At 44.4% G+C, this 25000-nt stretch overlaps 2 protein-coding genes across 2 annotated transcripts in view; one reads left to right on the plus strand and one right to left on the minus strand.

Moving 5' to 3' along the window:
- LOC130370454 (VPS10 domain-containing receptor SorCS2-like) overlaps positions 1-8054 on the plus strand; it is an 8490-nt gene extending 436 nt beyond the window's left edge. The window contains exons 2-9 of the mRNA XM_056576208.1: positions 858-981; positions 1633-1745; positions 1948-2070; positions 2498-2597; positions 2749-2796; positions 3504-3606; positions 4229-4422; positions 4794-8054. Coding sequence (XP_056432183.1) covers positions 858-981; positions 1633-1745; positions 1948-2070; positions 2498-2597; positions 2749-2796; positions 3504-3606; positions 4229-4422; positions 4794-4858 — 870 coding nt within the window. The 3' untranslated portion in view covers positions 4859-8054. The remainder of the gene's footprint in view (positions 1-857; positions 982-1632; positions 1746-1947; positions 2071-2497; positions 2598-2748; positions 2797-3503; positions 3607-4228; positions 4423-4793) is intronic.
- Positions 8055-15801: 7747 nt separating this feature from the next.
- Positions 15802-25000, minus strand: part of afap1 (actin filament associated protein 1) — a 21293-nt gene continuing 12094 nt past the window's right edge. Inside the window, exons 9-15 of the mRNA XM_056576209.1 lie at positions 24544-24689; positions 24009-24126; positions 21975-22113; positions 20062-20226; positions 19349-19539; positions 18629-18796; positions 15802-18021 (exon numbers count right to left, since the gene is read on the minus strand). Of these exons, the coding sequence (XP_056432184.1) occupies positions 17995-18021; positions 18629-18796; positions 19349-19539; positions 20062-20226; positions 21975-22113; positions 24009-24126; positions 24544-24689 (954 nt within the window). The 3' untranslated portion in view covers positions 15802-17994. The remainder of the gene's footprint in view (positions 18022-18628; positions 18797-19348; positions 19540-20061; positions 20227-21974; positions 22114-24008; positions 24127-24543; positions 24690-25000) is intronic.

Below are 25000 nucleotides of genomic sequence, written 5' to 3' on the forward strand. Positions count from 1 at the left end.
AGTAGTTCCGTCAAATGGTCTGTTTACCGTTCTCAATTAATGCGCTAGCTGGCGTATCGTCTCTAAAATAGTAGTAACCATAGCAACGGGAAACAAAACAAAGCTGAGCGGACTATAATACCTCCCGCTACCTCCCGTTCTAAAATCGTAGCTATGGCCCGTCCTAATTACTGGAGGGGTGAACAACGTTTCCGTTGCATGAGAACCCAACGGGCGTGTAATGGTGGTTCCGGGTATTAGTCGGACCCTCAGGCGTAACCAGGCAAACAAATGTATGTTTTGTGGAAAACTTTATATTCAGATTGTAAAACACATGAAAATATAAATTAATGGTCTTAATTTGGTCACCGTTGGTAAGTGACCGTGGTATAAGCGGGATAATGCCCTTCGAGGTGTCCATTATCAGGAATTAATGGACGACGTGGAGGCGTGAACCGTCCGACGCGAAGCGGAGGACGGTTGCCTCCGCGAAGTCGGGCATTATCCCTTACATATGCAACGTCCCTCTGATCCTCCTCCTCCTCCGCCATCTCCTCCTCTTCTAACTCCTCCTCCTCCTCCTCCATCTCTTCATCCTCTTCCTCCTCCTCTATCCCCTTCTCCTCCTCCTCCTCCTCCTCCATCTCCTCCTCCTCCTCCTCTATCTTCTCCTCCTCCTCCTCCGCTTCCTCCTCTATCTCCCCCTCCTCCTCCTCCTCCTCCTCCTCCCCCATCTCCTCCCCCTCCCCCTCCTCCCCCTCCCTCCTCTTCCTCCTTCCCCTCCACCCCTTCCCCTCCTCCCCTCCTCCTCCTCCCCCTCCTCCTCTTCCTCCTTCCCCTCCTCCTCCCCCTCCTCCTCCCCCTCCTCCTCCTCCCAGCCCCAGCTCTCCCTGGAGAGCAGCATCCTGACGTGGTTCCCTGAGGCGGGGGAGGTGAGCGTGACGGTGCAGGCCTCCAACGGCCGCTCCATGGTGCAGGACTCCCGGAGCGTCAGGGTCTACGGTACGAGGAGGACCAGGGACATGTGGGCTGCTTGGGTTGTGGTTATTTTGCTTTGTTGTGGTTTCAATTTTTTATTTTAATTTTTTTATCAAACTATAGATTTTGGCATTGCAGTTACTATGAATCGTACGCGTTTTATCAAATGATGTATATAATTATGAATTATTACATTTACATTTAGACTTGGGGCATTTAGCAGAGGCTTTTATCCACAGCGACCAAAAATGAGTACATTAGTCAGAAGAAAGAGAAACAACAAAATATCGCTGTCAATACAGTAAGGATGTTCATGGAACCAAGTGCCAAGCACAAACAATTCCCTGTGTACAACAAAGATAGCTAGGATAAGATTCTACTAAAAAAAAGTACTATTTTTAAGTGCAAGGACCTACAACATACAATATGTGCGTACATTAAAATAACTAATTATAAAAGTACAGTCAAACATTCATAAATATTATTGATGATATGATAATAATCCAAAAACACTACTTTTTTTTTATGTAAAAGCATTGAATGAGACGATGCTGATACAAGTTGACACCCCTCGGAGTGGATCCTTTGTAGAAAGAGATGTAACCTCTGTGTTGCTAGTGCCTGTCGTCGACTCAGGTGAAACCTAACCCCTCCCCCCTTCTGTGACCCCGCCAGACATCTTCCAGGTCATCCCGCTGAGCTTCAGCCCCAACCTGGACGGCCTCAACCCCAACATCCCCGAGTGGAGAGAGGACATCGGCCAGGTGGTCACCAAGCTGCTCACCAAGGTATACCATCGCAATAACAGAAGCGCAAATATAAATAAAGATTGTGTTTTTATGATCTGGGTTTTGTGCAGGCACTAAGGTTAAATTCAGAGTGGTTTGGTGAAATACCTTACCTTGCTCTACACATTTCCCACATTAAACTCCTACAATTCCACACATCTGTTGAGTCACATGATGCTAAAGATGTCCCCTTTGACCCCAGATCACAGGCATCCCAGAGGAGTCGCTGGTCACCATGGTGAAGCCAGGACTGCCCACCACAGCCAACCTGTACATCGTACCGCTGGAGAGCAAGCCAGTCACCAAGAGTGTGTTTGTAGATAAGGTAGAACCACACACATACACACACCAAACACGCACGCACGCACGCACAGACAGTCGCAACCACACACACACACACATACACGTGTGTGCGCGCGCGCACACACACACACACACACACACACACACACACACACACACACACACACACACACACACACACACACACACACACACACACACACACACACACACACACACACACACACACACACAATCGCAAACAAAGACATGTGCATGATCAATTCACACACCAAACTATTGTAATGTTAGTTTAAATAAACATCAACACTCAAACTCTCAGATTGTAGCTACCATTAAATCAGCTCAAATGCAAGCTCACCGCCTCCTTCTTTCGGGGGATTAGCTTTTCTCCACCTAGTTTAAAAAGCAGTGTTCTGAGCCACACTGACCACTACTTTGTCCAACAGAGAATCCCAGCCATCATCCAGGCGTTCAGCGACCACAACGTCAGCTTCGTGGTGCGTGGAGGGGTCAAGGTTCTGGTGATGCTGGCCGACCCAAACGCAGGTACATTCACCCCCGTCGTCAGCCACACACCCCAATTCTGTACCTCATGTCCTGTTTGAAAGAACATCTCTTTTGTTTTGTATTGTGTTTTAATTTGCGTTCAAACCATTTTTTTCTGTTGAAATGGATAATTGCATGGTCCATCTCCAAGGACTCGGCCTAGTTGCTAGTGAGTCACCAGACACCACGACGGAGAATGGTGCGTTCATCCTTTTTATCAGTTTGTCTTCTCCCACGCCGGCCTTGGTGTAACTCTCTTCTGCTTCCTCAATCCTACGCTCGCTGCCCCCATTTCCCTCAGCCAATCACCTGCCGCCGCGGCTCCCGTGTCCCGTCGTGCGTGTTAAATACCCTTCCGCGATACGTGACTGAGAACTCGCCCCCAGGATGCTATATGTGAAGCCTCCCAAATTAATACAAGCTTTTTGGATTTGTCTGGAATGGTTCCTAGTGCTCGCTTGACTCTTTACAGCAAATGTATGGATTTCCAAAAATGGATTGGGGAATATTTCCCGTTTCTCTTTCACTTTTTAATCCACGCTGTGCATTGATGCAACTCCTGATTTATTTTTTACACTGCGTGTGTATGTTTGTGTATTTGTGATTATGAACTAATTCCTGTTTACACTTCTACGTACAAAAAAGCTTCTAATCGACTTATTCTTCACATAAGTGTGTCTTTTTAACCTTCCTTTCCGGTTATTTCTGTTTTTTCTATTTCTTTCTCTATGTTTGTGTATTGTCCTATTTGAGAACTGCTAGTGAAGGGATTTGATCAAACAATCTTTATTTTGGGGGCTTTCAGAGCCTAACTGGGACATGGGGTTGAATTGTGTGCGTGCGTGTGTGCTCATCTGTGCGTGTGTGTGTGTGTGTGTGTACATGTGTGTGTGTGTGTGTGTGTAGGTTACCACGGGGCCGCTGGGGGCCCGGGGGTTTGGGCCCTGGCCGTCGTCCTGCTGATCAGCCTCCTGGCCTCAGGGTCGTTCATCCTGTACAAGTTCAAAAGGTGTGTGTGTTACCCTTCCCCTCAGCAAGCCATGACCTGACGGGCTAGCTGTTAGCATGGTGCACAGAGACAGGTATCTAGTCAGTGATAGACCTCATATGAGTAGTGCATGGTACGTGTGTGGTACTTCTGTCGGAGGGAGGCCTGTACAGTCATGATGCAGTCAACGCCGCTTCCGTGGAAAGATCACGGAAAAGTGGGCCCGTCATTTGTTCCCGCAAATCCCGGGCTTAAACGGTCCTACTTTCCCACCATTTTTTTAAGACACATGATGTAACACATGTTTACCAGTTGTGTCTATACCTGTGTGCAGTAACCTGTGTAACCCGCATGTTTTTTCTCACGGTGGACACGCCAGACGCAGCCCCCGCACGTAACCTCACCCCCTACCCCCCCCCACCATGCACACACATACTCACACTCACACGCACACACACACACACACACGCGCACGCACACACACACACTCACACTCACACTCACGCACTCCACCCCAGCAACCTCTACAGAACAACAGCACTCGCATTTAATACAGCATTGTATCTTCTTCAAGCGGTCCCTGTCATACCCCAAACGAATAAACCCCCCCCACCCCCCCCCCCCCCCCCCCCCCCCCCCGCAGTCCTTGGCTGAGGACTGAGGACGCCTACCCTCCGCTGTTTTTCAGGAAGCTGCCGGGCAGCCGCAACGTGTACGCCCAGATGCACAACGAGAAGGAGCAGGAGATGACCAGCCCCGTGAACCACAGCGAGGACACGCAGCACATCATCCAGGGGGAGGAGTTCATCGACGACGACCTGGACGCCCAGACGCTAGGTAACGCAGGAGGAGGTAGTCCCGCCTTCCGTGCCCTTATAAGGACTACGACTAACCACTGCTACTAGACACGCCCACAGGCCACTAACACCACCAGCTAACACACACCAAGGTACCGACTGCTGGACTCTCTTCCTGCATGACAGGCATGCTTCTCTCTATTTCTCCATTTTTTTATTTCTTTATTGATATTACTCACTGTATGTTTTATAGTTTGTATGATGTAAATGCAACGTTTATATCTGTCCACCTCCATGCATGAGTATGTGTTTTAAGATTAACAATGTACATTTGTGAGACTTTTTTTTCCTTTTTTTTTAACTGACCCAGGTTTTGTTTTGTTTATCTTCTTTTTATATCCCGGTTACCAGGCAATCATTCGGGCGTGGTCCTGAGCGTAAACTCCAGAGAACTGCACAGCTACCTGACCAGCTGATGGCTGCCACGGCAGTGTGCTAACCGAGCTACGTTAGCCTAGCCTAGCCGGCTAATGAGCACAGAGACTTCCACACTCTGCCTTCCTCTTTTTAATGGCCCACAATGCACCCCGGGAGGCGGGGAGGGGTTCTTCCTTGCTCTACGTCCCACCCAATCACAGCTTGACTCACACATTCACCCACAGAGCACTTCTAGTAATCTCGTAGTGCCGCTTTGCTAGCAGAGCCTAGCATTAGTTTCACACCATTCCCTGTTCTCCGCACCCTCGTCTCTCTCCTTCAGCAGCGGTGGTTGAGGTTAGAGGCGGGGATTGAAGGAAATGCACTTCTATGCTTCTGTCTTTTAGCTGCGTCTTTGTCGAGGGCCTTGCGGGCACACACACATGAACACACGTTATCCTTAGTCACTGTTACCATAGATCCCGAATCACTATCACAGGTAATGGACTTCAGGATTCTGTCCATGGCAGACTACAAAGTCAAAGCCACACCAAGTAGATGTGGCCAAAGATTAGCATGGCCAGCTTCTGTCCCCGGCGATTTTGCTGTCGCACAAAAGTTGTAGTGTATTTTACGTTTTTAACGACTTTACCAGGATTTTCGTTCTATTTTTCATACTATTCTTACACACTTTCAAGCTCATTATGTACATTTTCGTGTCACTGTCGTTCTGTCTCCTGAAATGACTGTGTACTCTCACTGTTTTAAGGCAATAATATTCTTTCTGAAAGAAAGAAAGAAAGAAGGAGAAATACATTTTGTTAAATGTTTTGAGGTTTTCATGAGTTTCAAGACGGAGAAAGTAGGGTAGCAACTAAGTCAGAGCTAAATAAGCAGAACTTGACAGGGGGAAAGGATTATTTACAACAAGTATCCAACCGTAAGTTTAGCCACACTGCTAAGAGATAGACATCATTTTGTAGTTTTGTGTGTAACCGTGTGTGCGTGTCGATATCAAGAACTAGTCTGGAATCATATTTAAAGATTTTTGTCTGTTTGTAGTTCATCTTTTTTATTTAAACACAAGTCAGATCTCAAACCAATCGAAAAATGTAAAAACTCGAACTCGAAAAAACTTTTGACAACATCACAGGTTAATTAACACATCCAGACTATCCCTTATAAAGTTAATTTGGCATGGTTGAGAGCTGCCATTCATTCTACAACATAAACGTTGGTCCCATGGTGCCTAAAAAGGCGGATTTTGAATCTGCCCCAAGACATAACCTGTGCTCGTTTCGTATTTATTCCTTCATTAAACCATATGACCCGTCTGCCCCCACAGTAACTTGTCAGGAGTTCAAAGGTATACTGGTTCCCCAGGAGTCGAGGATTGGTGTCTCCGAAGAGGCGTGGTTGGGATTTACACTGTATAAGCCTATATTAGGCATTGTCAGGGCGGCAATCTTGTCTCCGTAAGGATTAGATTTTCTTGTGTGTGTATGTGGGTGTGTGTGTACATAAATATGTAAATAGAACAATCTTCAATTGTAAATATAACTCCCTTGATGTGTGACTATTTTTCACTAATACCAAAATGCTTTTTTTGTTTGCATCGTTTGCTTTTCTGCGTAATCTCGCATCGATCCGAACAACTTTTCAAACTCTGCAAAGAGGTTTGGGGACATTTTCGACAAGAACTTTTAATTGTCACATTTGAGGAAACAGATATCTGTCATTGGTCAGTTCAAGTGTATTGACAACTCACTGTGTCTCAGCTCCTTTCCTGTTCAACTTTCAATGTAGAATTCTGACTGGAGTATATTAGGATTCTCACTTGAAGTAGCTCTTCGTTGAATCAGAGCGTGGCGAATCTTTCACTTAGCTGACACGGTTATTTCAACGTGGTTGCCTGCTTTACACATGTTTTTATTTCAGCATAATATGTCCAAGAAAATGTCTTGGATTGTCAACTGCTTTTTATTGTGGTTCATCAAGTTTTATCATCACTATACATCTATAGTCACATACACACAGTGATATCCAGTTACACAAATATTTTTGATACACAACTGTCAAATGCCTTTTTTTTTTCTTATGTCTTTTACAGAAGTTTAACGTCTGTTGGTTTGTTTGCACTAATTATATAATCTGTGATGTATTGAAGGTGTATTATATATTTTGGCTGCAAAAAAGCTGCCACTACAAATCCAGGCAATAACGGTACAGGACCATAATGGTGATCGACTCAAAGGCTGCATTCCAATACTCTGTTACCTTTCTTCCCAAAATGTCAAGATGCTCTCAAATGACGGAGAAGCTGCCTAAAGCTACTGACGAGTCTTCCTTGGACCAAAGTTCCTTGACTGCGTCCTTAGACATACTGTTTACTGATGTAAGTTATTTTAGTCTATGCTTCTTTTGATGACATGTTTCAAGCTAAAAACAATTATGAATTGTTTCTTCTCCACATAGTGGACAACACAGTATATGGTTTTATGAGTTTGTAGATAAGTTAAATACTACAATCATGGCTTCCTTGCCATTTGCACCAAAGCCAAAACAGACCAAAGGTTTACCTGGGTCAATTAGAACCTGTGGGTGTGGCTTATTTACCATTCCGCCCACTTCCAGTGAATGTTGTGGTTGGGCCCAGATCACCAACAAGTAGATTCCACACTGGCACTTTACTCCAGCACGATTAATCAACGCTAATGCTTTGTCTCCCTAAAGGTGTGATAAACAAGCAAAAGGAAGTTGGATTTTTTGGAATGCAGCCATAGTCGATAGAGGTGAACATCTTGACGCATTATTAGGGCCATGCTGTACTTCACTGTTCATTGTGCACCTGAGAAAACAAACAACAGATCACTCGTGTTTCACATCGTGTTGAACATATTTTGTACATATTCTGCTGTTGGTTGGCTTCGTGGTGTCGTATGTTGTTAGGACATCAGTCCAGCAAGGCCACACCAGGGGGGTGGCGCAGTGGGGGTATAACAGCATCCCGATGTTGGCTTTTTTTGACCTCGCCACTGATGCTACAAAATTTGACCAACCCCTTTTTTGATTTTATTTTCGTTTTGCTTTTTATATTGCTTTACTTTTGTTTTTGTTGTTTTTGTTTTGTTTTTTGATTGAAGGAAGTGTTGTGCACTTAACCTGCATTCCGGAATTAAATCACTCCCACAACTTCATGTCTATGATCGCTTTTCTACCACAAATAACCATTTCATTGTATGATGAAATGACATTTAACAGACAGTAGCCTACCTGTGAGTGGGTTACCATCGAGCGATTAGAACATAAGCTCCTACTTTGACATCACCAAGTGCCTTGATAATCAACAACAAAATAATAATGACAATATTTTTGATTCATTTTTGTCTATACACCTGTCACAGGATTTGGCACTTTCTGTCAAGTAGCTACGAGTTGAAGACTCATGTTTTTGCTTAATTAGTCCACTGTATTGTCAAATTTTGCAGACATTGTTTGATCCTTTGGATTTTAACGTTGGATGAACGATCCATTGGATGAACAGCTGAAAAAGGAGCTAGATTTGTCGCTGTTTTGAAAAAAAAGTCGCCAAAGGGGTCTGAAAAGTAGCTAAATATAGCGACAAAATCGCTAAGTTGGCAACACTAACGTACGTAGATACATAGAAACCTAGCTGTCTTATGATGCAAGGTTTTTTCTTCATCTTCATTTTGGACTGCACACCCATTGCAAGTGACGGATACTCACACAATGTACACACAGCACTGTCTTTAGAGACAACAATGTCTTTCTTTCTAGACAACCGAAGTTTAAAGATTGTCAATCGCATGAATCGCATGTACTAATGGTGCGTCTAATGGGATGTGGAACTTATCCTACCTGAACTGTACTAGCTCCTACTTGGTGAAGTGGGGGTAGGCTGATCACCCCCCAGTTCGCTAGTAGGTGGTTCCACTTCGACGGTGGGATGTTCCACTTCGACAGGCATTCCAGTGCACTTTTCTTAGTTGGAGGTAGGACAAGTCCCACGTCCCACTGGTTTGTATGGGCTCCCAGTTCCTCTAACGGTCTTCGATTCAAGGAAACAGGATTTATTTTTAATAAAAATACAGAAACGTTAGGGAAAAAAAGTGTTGTTGAAATCATGGTACACTGAACAAAGTGAAATCATGAAATTAATCCAACGCGTGTTTAACAAACACTATATGTAGCTTATACACCAAAGGGTTATGGCGTGTGATGGAGACATGAACGCTTTATTTTCGTACAAAGTTTGCTAAATTGTGAAAAACTGACCACATTTTAGTGTTTCAGGACTTGCTTTCTTTCTCAAGGATTCTCCTTGTTTCTTGGTTTATGTTTCAAACACTAGTCCATTCTCTCATTTTTCTAGGATCAGAATTCAAACTTGCTCAGGGTGAAAAAAAAAAGAATGATGAAGATGATGGTGCTTTTCATTCAGTGAACCCCCCAACTTAAAGTGTGAATTGATCCTCTGCTGAACCCAGAGAACATTCAGTGAACCCGCTGAGTCGTTATTAACCAAACAGAAAAACAGTCCCTCACACTTACACAATAAATTCAAGGACTCAAACAATAGAAGAACAGTCCCTTACATGAACACAATAAACACAAGGACTCAAATAATAGAAGCAGCAGAGATGTTCTTTAAACCCATATTGTAATTATGTCATGTATTTAAAAATGTTACGTCATATATATCCTCTGATCTTCTGAAACTGATCTTCTGAATCTCTGAACATCTGAACTCATTGTCTGGTGCCGCAGGGAGAGCTTGTGATTTTCAATCCGGAGACTGGGGCTTAAGTCCTGGGAATGTCAATGGACATTGTGTTAAATTAAGTCTATTATTTCTAAATGATGAATTGTCAAGACTGACAATTGTCATTGTCAAGTCAAGTAGATCTTCCGAGAAATTTCTGGTCAGCGTCTTGGTGGTGCAGCGGTAAGAGTGTTGGCTAACACTCGATAGACTTAGGTTCGAGTCCCCGCTCAAAGGGATTAAGAATTTGCTCATCCTTTCTTGCTGAGCCTAGGTTCTGTTCACCGCTTAGACCCAGGGTTTAAGTCCCCTGATGGAGTAAGTACCTTAAATTATGGATACTTCTTATTTCTAGACTGTATGAATTGTAAAGTCAAGTATAAGCTCCAAAACATCCTGATTATGATCTCTGTCTTGGTGGTGTGGCGGTAAGGGCTGTTGGTTAACACTCTGCAGGTGCAGGTTCGAGTCCCCGCTGGAACGGCCAATTAGCAGCTGACCTTCATGTTGAGCATTCAGTCACTATGGTTCAGGTTCCCGGATCTGAACCGGGGTTCAAGAGGTACAGTAATGGATGCATCTTTTTCTCAATCATGTGAATGGTAAAGTCAAGTATAACCTCCAAACATATTCTGGAAAGAGTCTTGGTGGTGAAGCGGTCAGGGCTCTCGGGTAAAGCTCGGTAGACTCAGGTTCGAGTCCCTGCTCAAACGGCCACCGGAGGTACCATAATGGATGCATCTTATTTCTCTATCATGTGAATGGTAAAGTCAAGTATAACCTCCAAACTCGCTCTGGAAAGCGTCTTGGTGGTGCTGCGGTCAGGGCTGTCGGTTAACGCTCTGTAGACTAAGGTTCGAGTCCCCGCTCACACAGCCACCCGAGGTACCTTAATGGATACAACTTATTTCTCTATCATGTGAATGGTAAAGTCAAGTATAACCTCCAAACACGCTCTGGTAAGCGTCTTGGTGGTGCAGCGTTCAGGGCTGATGGTTAACGGTTAGTTAACGCCCTGTAGACTAAGGTTCGAGTCCCCGCTCACACAGCCACTCGAGGTACCTTTATGGATACATCTTATTTCTCTATCATGTGAATGGTAAAGTCAAGTATAACCTCCAAGCATGCTCTGGTAAGTGTCTTGGTGGTGAAGCGGTCAGGGCTGTCGGTTAACGCTCTGTAGACTCAGGTTCGAGTCCACGCATGCACGGGTAATAAGCATGATGAGCTTTCAGACACTATGTAGGTTCAGGTGCCCTGCTTAGAACAAGGAGTTCAAGAGGTACATTACTGGATACATCTTATTTCTCTATCATGTGAATGGTAAAGTCAAGTATAACCTCCAAACACATTCTGATAAGCGTCTTGGTGGTGAAGTGGTCAGAGCTGGTGGTTAACGGCTAGTTAACGCTCTGTAGACTCAGGTTTGAGTCCCTGCATGCACGCACGGTTAATAAGAATGTTGAGCATTCAGACACTATGGTTCAGGTTCCTGGATCCGAACCGGGGTTCAAGAGGTACATTAATGAATCCATCTTATTTCTCTATCATGTGAATGGTAAAGTCAAGTATAACCTCCAAACATGTTCTGGTAAGCGTCTTGGTGGTGCAGCGGTCAGGGCTGGTGGTTAACGGTTAGTTATCGCTCTGTATACTAAGGTTCGAGTCCCCGCTCACACAGCCACCAGTGTTACCTTGGTGGCTGTAAAGTCAAGTATGACCTTTGGAAAAGGTAAGCCACCAAGGTACCTTGGTGGCTTTAAAGTCAACTATGACCACCACCAAGGGGTCTTGGTGGTGTAGCGGTCAGGGCTGTCGGTTAACGCTCTGTAGACTGAGGTTCGAGTCCCTGCTCAAACGGCCACCGGAGGTACCGTAATGGATACATCTTATTTCTCTATCATGTGAATGGTAAAGTCAAGTATAACCTCCAAACATGTTCTGGTAAGCGTCTTGGTGGTGCAGCGGTCAGGGCTGATGGTTAACGGTTAGTTAACGCTCTGTAGACTCAGGTTCGAGTCCCCGCTCACCCGGCCACCAAGAAGGGAGTACCCCTAAACGGTCCCCAACGTGGCAGAACCCCACCCTCTCCTCTGGGGGGGGTGGGGTGCTGCCACGGGTAAGGACTAAAGGGGGTCTTGCTACTTGCGGGAAGGAGGGGGTCTTGCTACTTGCGGTAAGGACTTAAGGGGTCCTTCAGAGGGGCTGGGGGGGGGGGTGTTAGGACTAAAAGGGTCTTGCTACTTTTTTGAACATCCCACGGCCCACCCACCCATTATACAGCCCCCCTAATCACCTTGCTTGAAAAAAAACTAACAGAAAATACAAAAAAAACATTATTTTTTTTACAAACACCTTTTTAAAAAAACACAAAAAAACACTTTTTTTTAAAAAAAAAAAACACAAAAAACACTTTTTTTTAAAAGAAAACATTTTTTTAAAAAAAAAACCTGTTTTTATAAAAAAAACTAAAAAAAACACTTGAAAAAAAACATTTTTTAAAAAAAAGAAACCTTTTTTTAAAAAAAACAATTTTTATTTAAAAAAAAAACTTTAAAAAAAAAACTTTTTTAAAAAACACAAAAAAATTTTTTTGAAAAAAAACAACTTTTTCAAAAAAAATACATTTTTTAAAAAAAAACACCAAAAAGTGTTTTTTTTTTTAAAAATGGTGTTTTTTTTGAAAAAATTGTGTTTTTTGTGTTTTTTAAAAAACTCATTTTTAAAAAAAAAAACAAAAAAAAAAAACACATTTTTAAAAAAAAAAAAGGTTTCTAAAAAACATTTTTTTTTTAAATAAAAACCTTTAAAAAAAAAAAAGTTTTTGAAAAAAACACAAAAAACAACATTTTTTCAAAAAAAACACTATTTTAAAAAAAACAAAAAAAACACATTTTTTCAAAAAAAACACAAAACAACCAAAAAAAATATAAAAACTTAAAAAAAACACACCAAAAAGTGTTTTCTTTGAAAAAATGTTTTTTTTTATGGGTTTTTTTTGGAAAAAATGTTGTTTTTTGTGTTTTTTAAAGAACACACCAAAAAGTGTTTTTTTAAAAAAAAAGGTTTTTTGTTTTTAAAAAAAAACACAAATTTTTTTCAAAAAAAGTTTCTTTTTTAAAAAAAAAACACATTTTATAAAAAACACAAAAAACAACATTTTTGCTAAAAAAACATTTTTTTCCCAAAAATAAAAAACTTCTTAATAAAAAAAACACCCAAAAACAACATTTAAAAAAATAAATAAAAACAACACAAAAAACACAACAAAAAAAAAATATATATAACTTTTAAAAAGTTTCATCAAAATAAGGAAACTTTTAAAAAGTTTCATCAAAGGGAAACTTTCAAAAAGTAAAAAAAGTTTGAAAAAACAACCTTTTTTAAAAAAAAAAACATTTTCTTATAAAACAACATAAAAAAAACACCATAAAACCATTTTCCAAAAAAACACTTTTTTAAAAAAAAAAGAAATTATATATATAACTTTTAAAAAGTATCATCAAAAAGGGATACTTTTTAAAAGTTTCCCTTTGAAAAAAGGGCTTATAATGGGGAAAGTAAAATAGTAGTCCTTGCCACAAGTAGCAAGACCCCATTAGTCCTTACCACAAGTAGCAAGACCCCTTTAGTCCTTACCCCCCCCCCACCCCCCCCGGAGAAGGGGCGGTGGGGTTCTGGGATACGCGCCAACGTGGAGGAGCCGACCTTGGTGTATTCTTATCTCGGTGGCCATGTGAGCGGGGACTCGAACCTTAGTCTACAGGGCGTTAACTTAACCGTTAACCATCAGCCCTGACCGCTGCACCACCAAGACTCTGCCTCCAATATGTGTTTGGAGGATATACTTGACTTTACCATTCACATGATAGAGAAATAAGATGCATCCATTACTGCCACCATAGTGACTGAATGCTCAACATTCTTATTAGCCGTGCGTGCATGCGGGGACTCAAACCAGAGTCTACAGAGCTTTAACCGACAGCCCTGACCGCTGCACCACCAAGACACTTTTCAGATCAGGTTTGGAGGTTATACTTGACTTTACCATTCACATGATAGAGAAATAAGATGCATCCTTTATGGTACCACCAGTGGCCGTTTGAGCATGGACTCGAACCAGAGTCTACCGAGCTTTACCCGAGAGCCCTGACCACTTCACCACCAAGACGCTTTGCAGAATGTGTTTGGAGGTTATACTTGACTTTACCATTCACATGATAGAGAAATACGATGTATCCATTATGGTAACTCTGGTGGCTGCGTGAGCTGGGACTTGAACCTTAGCAGACAGAGCGTTAACCGACAGCCCTGCCCACTTCACCACCCAGACGCTTTGCAGTACGTATTTGGAGGTTATACTTGACTTTACCATTCACATGATAGAGAAATAAGATGTATCCAGTAATGTACCTCTTGAACCCCGGTTCGGACCCGGGAACCTGAACCATAGTGTCTGAATGCAGAACGTGTTTGGAGGTTATACTTGACTTTACCAATCACATGATTGAGAAATATGATGTATCCATTAAGGTACCTCTGGTGGCTGCGTGTGCGGGGACTCGAACCTGAGTCTACAGCATTAACCAACAGCCCTGACCGCTGCACCACCAAGACGCTTACCTGAGCTGGTTTGGAGGTTATACTTGACTTTACCATTCACATGATTCTGAAATTACGGTACCCCTTGAACCCTGGTTCTGAGCAGGGCACCTGAACCTACATGGTGTCTCAAAAGCTCAACATTCTTATTAGCCGTGCCTGCGGGGGGACTCGAACCTGAGTCTACAGAGAGTCTTTATTTGCATGGGTTTACATTTCGTTCTGTGTAGCATGGAAAAATCTGAGAAACACTCCCATTCAGAATGCATTGGTTTACATTTCGTTCTTTGGAGCACGGATATTTTTATTTATTTATTTATTTTCAGTTTTTGATGGGGTGCTTCAAAGAGAGGGTCATCCATCAGCGATTGCATGGCTGCTCGCCATACGGTCAGCTCACCCATCAGAGCAGCCAGAAGTCCGCTGCTTGCTTGGATCCCGCTCTTGAGTTGTTCTGCAATGAGCCGCAAAGCTTCCGCTCTGATTCTCTTCGCTAGCTCCTCGTGCTGGTCTGGCGTCATTCCTTCTCCCTGGGCATCCATCTGCTCTGTATACCATTCTCCGTTATGATCTCTGAATTCTTTGTCAGTGGGTCTCATACCCCAGAAATGTGTGCCATGAATGATCTGGGACCAATTGAAGTCTGGACGCCCCATCAACGCCAGTTGAATCAGGACACATGAGGTGTGCCCGCTGTTCGCTGCCTGATGCATGATTTGCGAACATTCTTTGAGACCCATCTCAACCATGGCATTCGTGAGGAACCTTATGAAGGCTCCCCAATCCTGAACCCCCATGGTCGAAAAGACGCTCCACATCTTCGAGATTATCCCCTTGTCCAGCCGGATCGAGTCATCCCCAGATGCGGACCCGAGGATTCGTGTCCGCACCATTGTTGCACCATTGGGAGGTGGCCGTACCCCGCTTCGCGATGGCACAGAGAAAGTTGGCGTTTGCGTTATTGAAGTTAGATTGTCCTTCTATCCGACGGCTTGGGCTGAAAGCACCATGTCAACACCTTGTTGAAGAAGGTGATTTCTTCCTCCTCGGTTCCGTGTGCGGAAGCATCTGTGAAGAATTCATTGGTAAGGAAATACTCGGCCGCACGAGCTGTCACTTCCTTGACTGGATCCGATAGCTGTGCATTCATAGATACTCGGTACGCCACCACCATATCTACGATCACAGCCGCTATCGGAAACGCCCGAGTCGCGTCACAGTGCTTACATTTGCATACGTGATCTGATTGGATGACGGATCCGTCGCTGCCGAAAAAGTTGAACAATTGTCAACTTCTTGACGGAGCCGAAGGCTCCAACGGAACGGACGGATCCACAATGCATTGCGCGTCCCTCCCCATTCAAAGTCAATGGGGATCAGTCAACGGACGGAGGTAGTGGGTACAGGGCAACTTTTCTTCTTCGCTACCGGACTTCTTGCGCGCGTCACTTGAGGTGAGGTAGGAGGTCACTCGAGGTATGACTCATCACGTGCCTCACCCTACAGCCAATGAACTGTGAAAAACGAAATGACGCTGTAGTGGAACGAACCATATATGTCCATGGTGGTCCCGGTGGTTAGCCCCACCAGGAAGTAAAATAATTTCCGTCCACTTCAACAGAGAAACACTCTGAGCATGCGCATTTCAAAGTTTCAAGTCCAATTCACATTGCATTGGGCTGGTGGGGCTAGAGCACCTCTTGCCCCTCCAGACGAACTCAGCCGGAAGAAGCAAGCCAGGGTCGACTAAAAATTAAATAAAAGCGCTGAACTTATTATTTTATAGTAATTTCTGGGGAGATTATTTTTATATATATATATGTATATATATATAGAAATATATATTATATTTTTTATATATTTATTTTTATACATTTTCATTTTCTTTTCTTTTTTTCTTGTGAGAGTAGGTGGGGCCGAGCCCCACTTGCCCCTAATGACCAGTCGCCACTGAATGTGACACTCTGGAGTTTGGAGAACCACGACAAAGAAATATTGTTTTCAGATCGCTGGCAATAAGCAGTCCAGAGAGCAATGTTTGTCAATATGTTTATTACAATATGTTTATGTATGTACACGTTTATTTGTCACCGAGGCGGCAACTGTCAAAAGTCAAACAGCGGAGTACAAAAGATCTTAAGGTGCAAACTCAAACTCAAACCCTCAAACCCCGCCCCAATCCTAATAGCCACACCCCCTTCTTATCCAGCAAAGGTATTTACAATGTGTTCACAATAACTGTTCTCAGACAAGCAATGTGAAGCCAAGGGAAGATTTTTTTTTTAAAAGATCCTCATTTTCATGCCGACATGCAGACTGCGTTAAAGTTTGCAGACTTTAAAAAATGCACCAGGTGGAGAGTACAGGATAGATAATATATACAGAAGAGAAACAACAAACCCCATCTCCCTAACGGGTATTTATAGAAATGTGGGTGTGGTCCCGAGTACCCAATCAGACCCCACACTGCCATATTTAAGGGATGTTGAAAGGACAACTAAACCCTAGCACAACATATTTTAGATTAAAAGTGATGTAGTGGGTGTTATGGATTGACCCTATTCAGAATCTCGACATATACGCAGAACATTTTGGAAAACGTAGGATACAATGTAAATATTGTCTGAAATTTGCCTCTATATTGCAATGCAATTGCGGGCATTTCCTGTCATTGATAGCTTGGGGATAACGTCAATCAAACATTCTGACCCCCCTGAATCGGATTGACGTGAGTGAGTGGGAGGGGCTTGGGCAAGAGAGAGGAGGCCTGAACAGCGATAAGCACCGCCCATTACTGTGAAAGGTTCAGGAGAAAGCGTTTTTTAAATGTTGATAGTGGGCGGGGACAAGCTCTAACGGTTTGTTTTCCTTTGAAGAATTGGCAGCATCATTAACCAATCACCTAGCACCGCTTTATTAACCAATCAGGAACAGAAATGGCATGAACAGTGTTTGGTATTGTAGTTTTCAGGGTGGCCCTTGAAAAAGCACATTCTTGTTTTTTTCTAACTTTGACCTACCAAAGTGGCTAACTAAACACGATAGTAGCGTCCGGCTAACATTTGCTTTGTGCAGTTGTAATCAAACACATTTAAATGATCACCAGAAGCATGATAATTAGTTCCTGTTATGAATTATCTTAGATAATGTCCCAATAGTGTCCTTAATACTAATAACTGCATCCTTAATAAAAAAACGCTTAAATATACACTTGGGGCTTTTTGAGTTGAAATGTCCCATCTCAAGATATCAATTGAATAGCACCAACGGCAGACGTCGTCATGTCACTGACAAAAAAGTAGTTTAAAAAAATGCAAAGAATAAAGGATGTATAATGGAAATTTGACTGCTGTCACTGTAAAATAATAAAATACAAGAAAGTCAGTGGAGGGCTTTCATTCATCAAAAAGAAAATTACATTAAATATATTGACATAAATAAAGCATGGGAAGCTAGTATTTTCTTCAAACATTTACAAATAAATACGTCTGACCTTTAAGAGCTTTTAAACCCAAAGTGTGAATCTGAAACTGGATTAGGTGGAATCAAAAAAATGAAAAAGCAAATACACTTTTGGAATGAAAAACAGGTACAGTTGTAACAACATAGTTGTACCCGACTAAGTACACTAACTAAGCATGCTCAACGCTAAAATATCTAATGGTATGCTTGGAGAACTCGCTTGGTTTCAGTTACGATACTTATTCTCCTGCTTGGTCTGCTATGCTTGTGTGTCCTCGGACTGCTTGGAAGGTCTTTTTAAATAAATATATACACAAAAATAAAGTAAAACACCAGAAGTATGAAATCTTATGTGCCTGTCTTCATCTCCCATTCCTGTAGAAACAAAATAGAGGGACAACGTTTTGGTTCGATAGTGCAGGATTCTAAAAACAATATAAAAGTACCAAAATATTAAAGGGGTGCCACCAGGTGTGAGTATGATTAGCCATTACAAGTTTGAAAATCTGTTTTTCCATGTGCCCTAGTGACATCAATAGTGGGCGTATGCTGGATAGATCAACCAGCCTACCCAGTAGACTGTTTCAAATGTTGCTGATCTATCCATCGTACATCTAAGTGGACACGCCCACTAGGGATGTCACTAAAACACAGGGAACAGCAGATTTCCAAACGGGTTGTAATGGTTAATCACACTCACACCTGGTGGCACGATATCACCCCTTTAATACACAGAGCACTGTTCTAAAACCAAAGGAACCATACAGTATATAGAATGAGTAATAAAATAAGAGAATATCCTCATTCCTTCAATTAAAATCAAAAAAGTAGATTTTTGGTTTCGGTTTCGTTGTCAAATGCATAGCGAGCAAGTCTGGTCGTAGCCTCAATGAGTCATTTTGCCATCAAAGCCTTTCCTGTTGTAAACTGACTGAAGGGGTAATATTATGATTGTATCTTCGAGCGGGGCCCCCCCTCGTACCTTGGCCTTCCTGAGGACGTGGCCCCTGACGGGGGGGACCTTCTGGCCGGCCGGGTGCCTGCGAAGCAGCGAGGCGCTGTTGACGGGCAGGCACAGGGACTCGGTGTCGCTGGTGTCACAGCTGGAGAACGGGGACGACTCCAGGGTCCGCCGCACCGCCACTGGGGACTGGAGGGGAACACACCACACACACACACACACACACAGGCACACACACACACACACACACACACACACACACACACACACACACACACACACACACACACACACACACACACACAAACACACACACACACACACACACAAGTAAATAAACGCTCACTTTGCAGAAATACCTACCTAATAGGGAAACAATCTAGTCTTTTGGTTGGCCCTCTCAATCTGTATGTAATCCACCAGAAGCATGTGCCATAATGAATGCAAATGGCCGCCGAGGCTGATGGGAATTCTTGCTCACGCTCATAATAAAAACTAATATCTGCTCTCGCTCTTGCGGTGTCATTTGTATGTGTGCGGTGTAGTCGTGGCCAGGCTGTTGAACTCCAAGTGTGTGCGGCCTACCCTCAGGCGCAAGATGCCCTCCCTGCTACTTAATGTATCTGAATGTGGATCTAGATCAAAAGCATCCGCTAAAATAACTTGAGTAGCGTGGAGGGGAGACCGTTGACCATGTACGGGGCAGGTCATGGGTGGAGGTGAGGGGGGCAGGGGGGGTACCTGAGGAGTGGAGCTGCCGGACTTGGGCTCGATGGTGAGGCCCAGCGTGACCCCTCCGCTCAGGGCCTTCTTCAGGCTCTCCTGCACCTCGGTCATCTCCAGCTCCAGGGTGACGCGCTCCTCCTCCTTCTGCTTGCACTCGTCCTCCACCTTCTTCAGGCGCTCCGTCAGCGAGGCCAGGGTCCGCTTGCCTTCGGGGGGGGGGGGGGGGGGGGGGGGGATCAAACCAGGAGTCAGACAAGATGTGGCCGTGTATCATTCCATGTTTATATTTTTGCAGACGTCCCCAAATGAGACGTCTGGGGAGAACGACATCGTCTTAGTCTTGTTAATGTCACTTTGGATCGGATCCAGTATTCTGGATCAAGTATTGACTTGTGCTAACCAATGGCCGATCAAAGAAATGTAGAACATTTTTAACTAATAATTATACACACATACCTTGGCCCTTATTTTTGGTATAATGTATTTCATGTGGGTCATATTAGTCATCGTTTAGTCCTCAAGCAGACGCTTCTAACCTGAGCCCCTTGCGGTGTCCTTAAAGAGCAGGCAGCGTTTAGTAGCGGTGGTCTTGCTCGGGGGCGGGCGCCTAGGTGGACTGAACCCAGAACCTCCATGCCACCTACCTCTAGTCTAGACCAACCCCCCCCTATCGCCTTCCCCCCCCCCCCCCCCCCCCCCCTCCACCCTGGTCCCGGCGGCCTCCTCACCGGCGGCGGCCTCCACGGCGCTCCGGAGGTCGCGGCGTTCCTTCTTGAGCTGGGTGAGCCGGTTGCGGATCTCCTGCTTCCTGCGGGCCAGCTCGTCGTCCTTGGCCTGCAGCCGCTTGGCGTCCGCCTCCACGCGGTTCTTCCCGTACTTGTACTGGTCCACGCCTACCGGGGGGGCAGCGGTTAGGAAGACGTGATGTAATGATGCACATTGTGAGCCGCCATCTTTGTAGTTTTTCTACTGTCATTAATGCCTCTTATGGGTCTGTCTTCACACAACACATTTTTGAACATCTGGCTGCTTGGTTGTGTGCTACTGTGTCATCATTATTATTATTAAATATTTTTTGTTCAGAAAGTACCAAGACGGCATCATGGAAAGTGCTTTTGGAACTGGAGATCACATGGTTAACACACCTCCTCTACCATTGGCTGGGCGTCAGCATCAATAAACGGAAAGAGACTCGCTTCACATCTGTATTTCTTATCTTAAAAAGCGTTTTTTGAACATTCACTCAATCCATATCAAACTTTTAACAGACCTTTTAGTCTGAGGCCGACAGTGGAAAAAGCGTTGAGGGCATGGCCTGGATTCAAAGCCAACACCATCTCCAACCCCCGTCTTGGCATTTCCCCCTCAGTCCCTCAAGGTATTTAGAGAGGAGGATGACAGCCTACACCAGCGGTTTTAATAGTCCTTGCGCGCACATTACAGCCGAAGAAACCAAACTAAAAAACCAATGCCACCGCAATTAGCCCCCCAACCACATTCTCTGGGCCCCTCCGTCAAAATATTCACATTTATACAATCTCTTCCTTTTGCTAACTCCGCTATTTACGCACGCCTTAACTTTGGGGTATGGGCCTTTTTTTCTTCCTTTCAACGACGCATGGCTAATAGAAGTTATTAAACCCCAAGTCCACTTTTCCTTCACCAAACCAACTGTAATTTAGACGCGACTCCATATTCGAAATATTTTGTGGCTTTGAATTTTTCTTCACTTTTATTTTCCTAGAAAGTAGTCCAGAGGCGGGGGGGGGGCCGGGGTGGGGGTGAGCCAGACTCACTGTCTGGCTCTGTGGTCTCCATGGAAACTACTGGCTGAAGCAGAAAGGAGGAAGGATTAGCTCCGTTGCAATGTGGCGTTACTTAACATTGAAACGGTGGCGTTACGTAAGACTGCTTGGATTCAAACATTTGTGCGATGCGATTGAGGCGACTTTTAGTTCAAAGGCCTTGATGCATACGACTTTTTCTTTCAAGCCACTGGATGAAAACTTGTTTAGTTGCTCATTAAACTACCAGCCCATGCGATTTGGTGAACTGCACGAAAAGAGTATAATTATAAAACGATTTGTACAATGAACTAAAAATCGTTGACCTCCGTTGAACTCCACCCAACACGCATGGGAGGGTGGTGTTAGCTTACTGGAGGGTGGGGTTAGCTTACTGGAGGGTGGAGTTATCTTACTGGAGGGTTGGGTTATCTTAATGGAGGGAGGGGTTAGTTTACTGGAGGGTTGGGTTATCTTAATTGAGGGAGGGGTTAGCTTACTGGAGGGTGGGGTTATCTTACTGGAGGGTGGGGTTATCTTAATGGAGGGAGGGGTTATCTTAATGGAGGGAGGGGTTATCTTACTGGAGGGTGGGGTAATCTTAATGGAGGGAGGGGTTAGCTTACTGGATGGTGGGGTTATCTTACTGGAGGGTGGGGTTATCTTACTGGAGGGTGGGGTTATCTTACTGGAGGGTGGGGTTATCTTACTGGAGGGTGGGGTTAGCCTACTGGAGGGTGGGGTTATCTTACTGGAGGGTGGGGTTATCTTATTGGAGGGTGGGGTTATCTTATTGGAGGATGGGGTTAGCCTACTGGAGGGTGGGGTTATCTAACTGGAGGGTGGCGTTAGCTTACTGGAGTTGTTGCGCTTGATGGAGGCCGTGCCGTTGGTTCCATTAACGCCGTTGGTTCCGTTCTTCTTGGGCGCGTTCTTTGGCTCCGCCTTCTGCTTTGACGCTGTCCCATTGGTCGCCGCCCCCTTCTTCCCCTTCAGCTGAGGGCGGAGCGCAGGGGGAGGAGTCAAGTCATCATAGCCAAATTCAGTGTTAGCATACTATACATGATGTCAGAATGAATACAGAATGGGTTTAACTCTCAAATTCTCGCTCAAACTAATTCATACTCCTCAAAACGTCAATAATATCAAGTATTTCAGCTGTACTTCCCTGCGCATGACACACAGAGTAGCGTGTCGACGTGGAGGAGGAAGGGGTTTCTGCCTCGTCAGAAGCAGCCTAAACAATCCCTAGACTGCACTTGGCTCTCAGGGTGGCCCCATGGCCTGTTGTGCTTTTATAACCTCGCCTCATAATCCAGGCTGTTCTAACCAAACAATATGGATCACACAACCTCTAACACACTCCTACACACACACACTTGTTCACACCTTGGTGCATTAACTCTACTCCTCCACTTAAACTCTGCTGCGGTTCAGGGATATGATGTTAACACCCTCCAGGCACCAACGCACACACCCACACGCACACACACTTCAAAGACCAGTGCGTGTGTCTCTGAGTGTGTGTATGCGATCTATGTGTGCCTGTGTGGCATCTAGGGGGGAGGGGCCTGGGGACTGCATTTGAGGGGGTGTTAAAAGTATTTTTGTTGGGGGATGGGGGTATATGTGGTCGGGAACATGGCCACCCCATGACACACACATGCTGCAAACTATCTACAGGCTATGCAGCCCTAAACGCGCACACACCTTGACATGTGTGCACATGATATATAAAACGCACGGGAACCCTAAATAACGCAAACACAATTCCAACCTGGCCGCACGCAGAACAATGTGGGTGGGAGTAAACTAATTTATTGGATCTCTTTCCCCCAAATACCCCACAGCTGGCCCTGGACGACGGAGCCACCAGCGTTATTACCGCACAGCTGGGGCTAAGGAGACTGGGGAGACGCTGGGGAGGATATTCAAACTTCTGGGTGGTCAACATCGTGTTCTATAAAAAGAAAAATGGTTTCCAACGGTGACAAAATATATGAGCATAAAGAACAGGAAACGAGGCGCGAACAGCCCAACCCGAATTGTGTTTTTATGGTTTTCTTAAAGAAAAACATAACCCAATGATTTGTTTCTCCTCCATGTTTTGACACCGTCTATATTATTCCACATAAACAATGTCCAATGTGCATATTTAAATGAATGCTGCATCTGAATCATAGACCACAGAATACCTGGGAGACAAGTCATCTTTATTAATAATGAAAAAAGAAAAGAAATAAACAATAAATTAATTACAGCGAAAGAACAAAGATAAAGGAACAAGATGGAGAACGTGATGGTTAATAAAGGCACTGATGGCAAAGTGTGAAGGAATGCATGCGTTAGTTAAGGTTACTCACCTGGGCGGTGTCTTTTGACTTAGCATCCGCAGAAAGGAACTTAGAGGTCACTTTAGCTGCAGGAGGTTTGGGTTTTTTAGTGGAGGAAGAGGCGGAGGAGGGTTTAGCGGGGAAGCGGGCGGCCAGCGCGGGAGAGGGCATGTTCTCGTAGAGCTCTGTGTTCTCGTAGAGCTCTGTGTTCTCGTAGAGCTCTGTGTTCTCGTAGAGTGTGTCCGATGTCTGGGCTACCTTCCCCCTGGTGGCAGGACTGGAGTACTGCGCCTCAGGTTCCTCATTTGTTTTAAAGCAAGCATAGTGTGGGCAAAAGGAGAAGGATAAAGGAGGAAAGAAGAGCAATACAGACAAGTGTAGAGTGGAAAATCAGAGCAGCATCGGTAAGTTCATAGAGAAAGTTGGGTAAGAGGAGGTTATTTGCGATATTACGAGTTTGAGAATGTCGGAAGTAAAGAGCGGGAAAAAGGAAAAGCGGGATAGAACGAAAAACGAGCCAGTTAGGTGAGAGTGGCCCGCGTTTGTAGTGTGTCTTACCATGCCGTTGATGGGAACGTCGTCGTAATGCAGGGCCACACCACTGGGACGTGAGTAGCCACCATTGACCGGGTTGTCCAGGTAGGGGTTGGGAGACACAGCACGCTTACTGGTGAAACTGGGAGGGGACAAAACAGAACGTCTCATGTCGCAATATTGAAGGCATAAGGGAAATTCTGCTTCAAAAAAGTTTGGTATTTATTTTAACCACCTTAAGAAAACAAGTTGTTTCTACATTCGTACAAACAGTTATAAAAACCAAGTTAACGAAAGATCAATCACCAATGAAAAATTTGTTCCATCGTTGATACTGCTCCTTGTTTAATATTTCCCCATTACTGTACTCTACATCGAATTTTGAATTTCCCCTGGGGATCAATAAAGTACTAATCTACATGTGTGTCCTCATCCATGTAGGCCATGCCCCCACATGTCTTTAAATGGACCTGAACTGTGTCTCAGTAACAGCTCTGGGGGGGCTGTGTGGTCTGTCTCTCATGACGTAACGGGGTCCGTCGTGTGAGGGGGGGCTCACCAGAAGGACTGCTTGGCCAGCTGGATGACGTTGGCGGTGGTCTCCACGTCGATGTAGTCGTAGTGGAGTGCCGCCGGGTCAGTGGTGGAGCCCGTCTCGGCCAGCAGGACCCCCAGCCAGCGGCCCAGGGCCTCGGAGGAGGACGCCTGGGGGCCACAGGAAGAGGATAAGGACAGGAAGTACCAGCCGTGTGTTTACACTGATACATGTAGCTTAAGGAATATATTTTGGCCCCATTTCTTGATATCATTTTTGTCAGCCTCATAGCATAGTTGTCATAATTGTCATAAAAGTCATGTTTGAAGGTTCCTCTTGTATTTAGCGTAAATAGTCTAATCGATTTTGACTTAGACTTATGCAGATGGTGATAATGGAGTGAATCACAGCGTTAGGGGAGTAGAATTAGATAAGACATCACAATGTGGACAAATATGACTCAGGTAATAATAATTCGTAC

Source organism: Gadus chalcogrammus, chromosome 17, assembly GCF_026213295.1.
Source record: "Gadus chalcogrammus isolate NIFS_2021 chromosome 17, NIFS_Gcha_1.0, whole genome shotgun sequence".
NCBI classification, from domain to species: Eukaryota; Metazoa; Chordata; class Actinopteri; order Gadiformes; family Gadidae; genus Gadus; species Gadus chalcogrammus.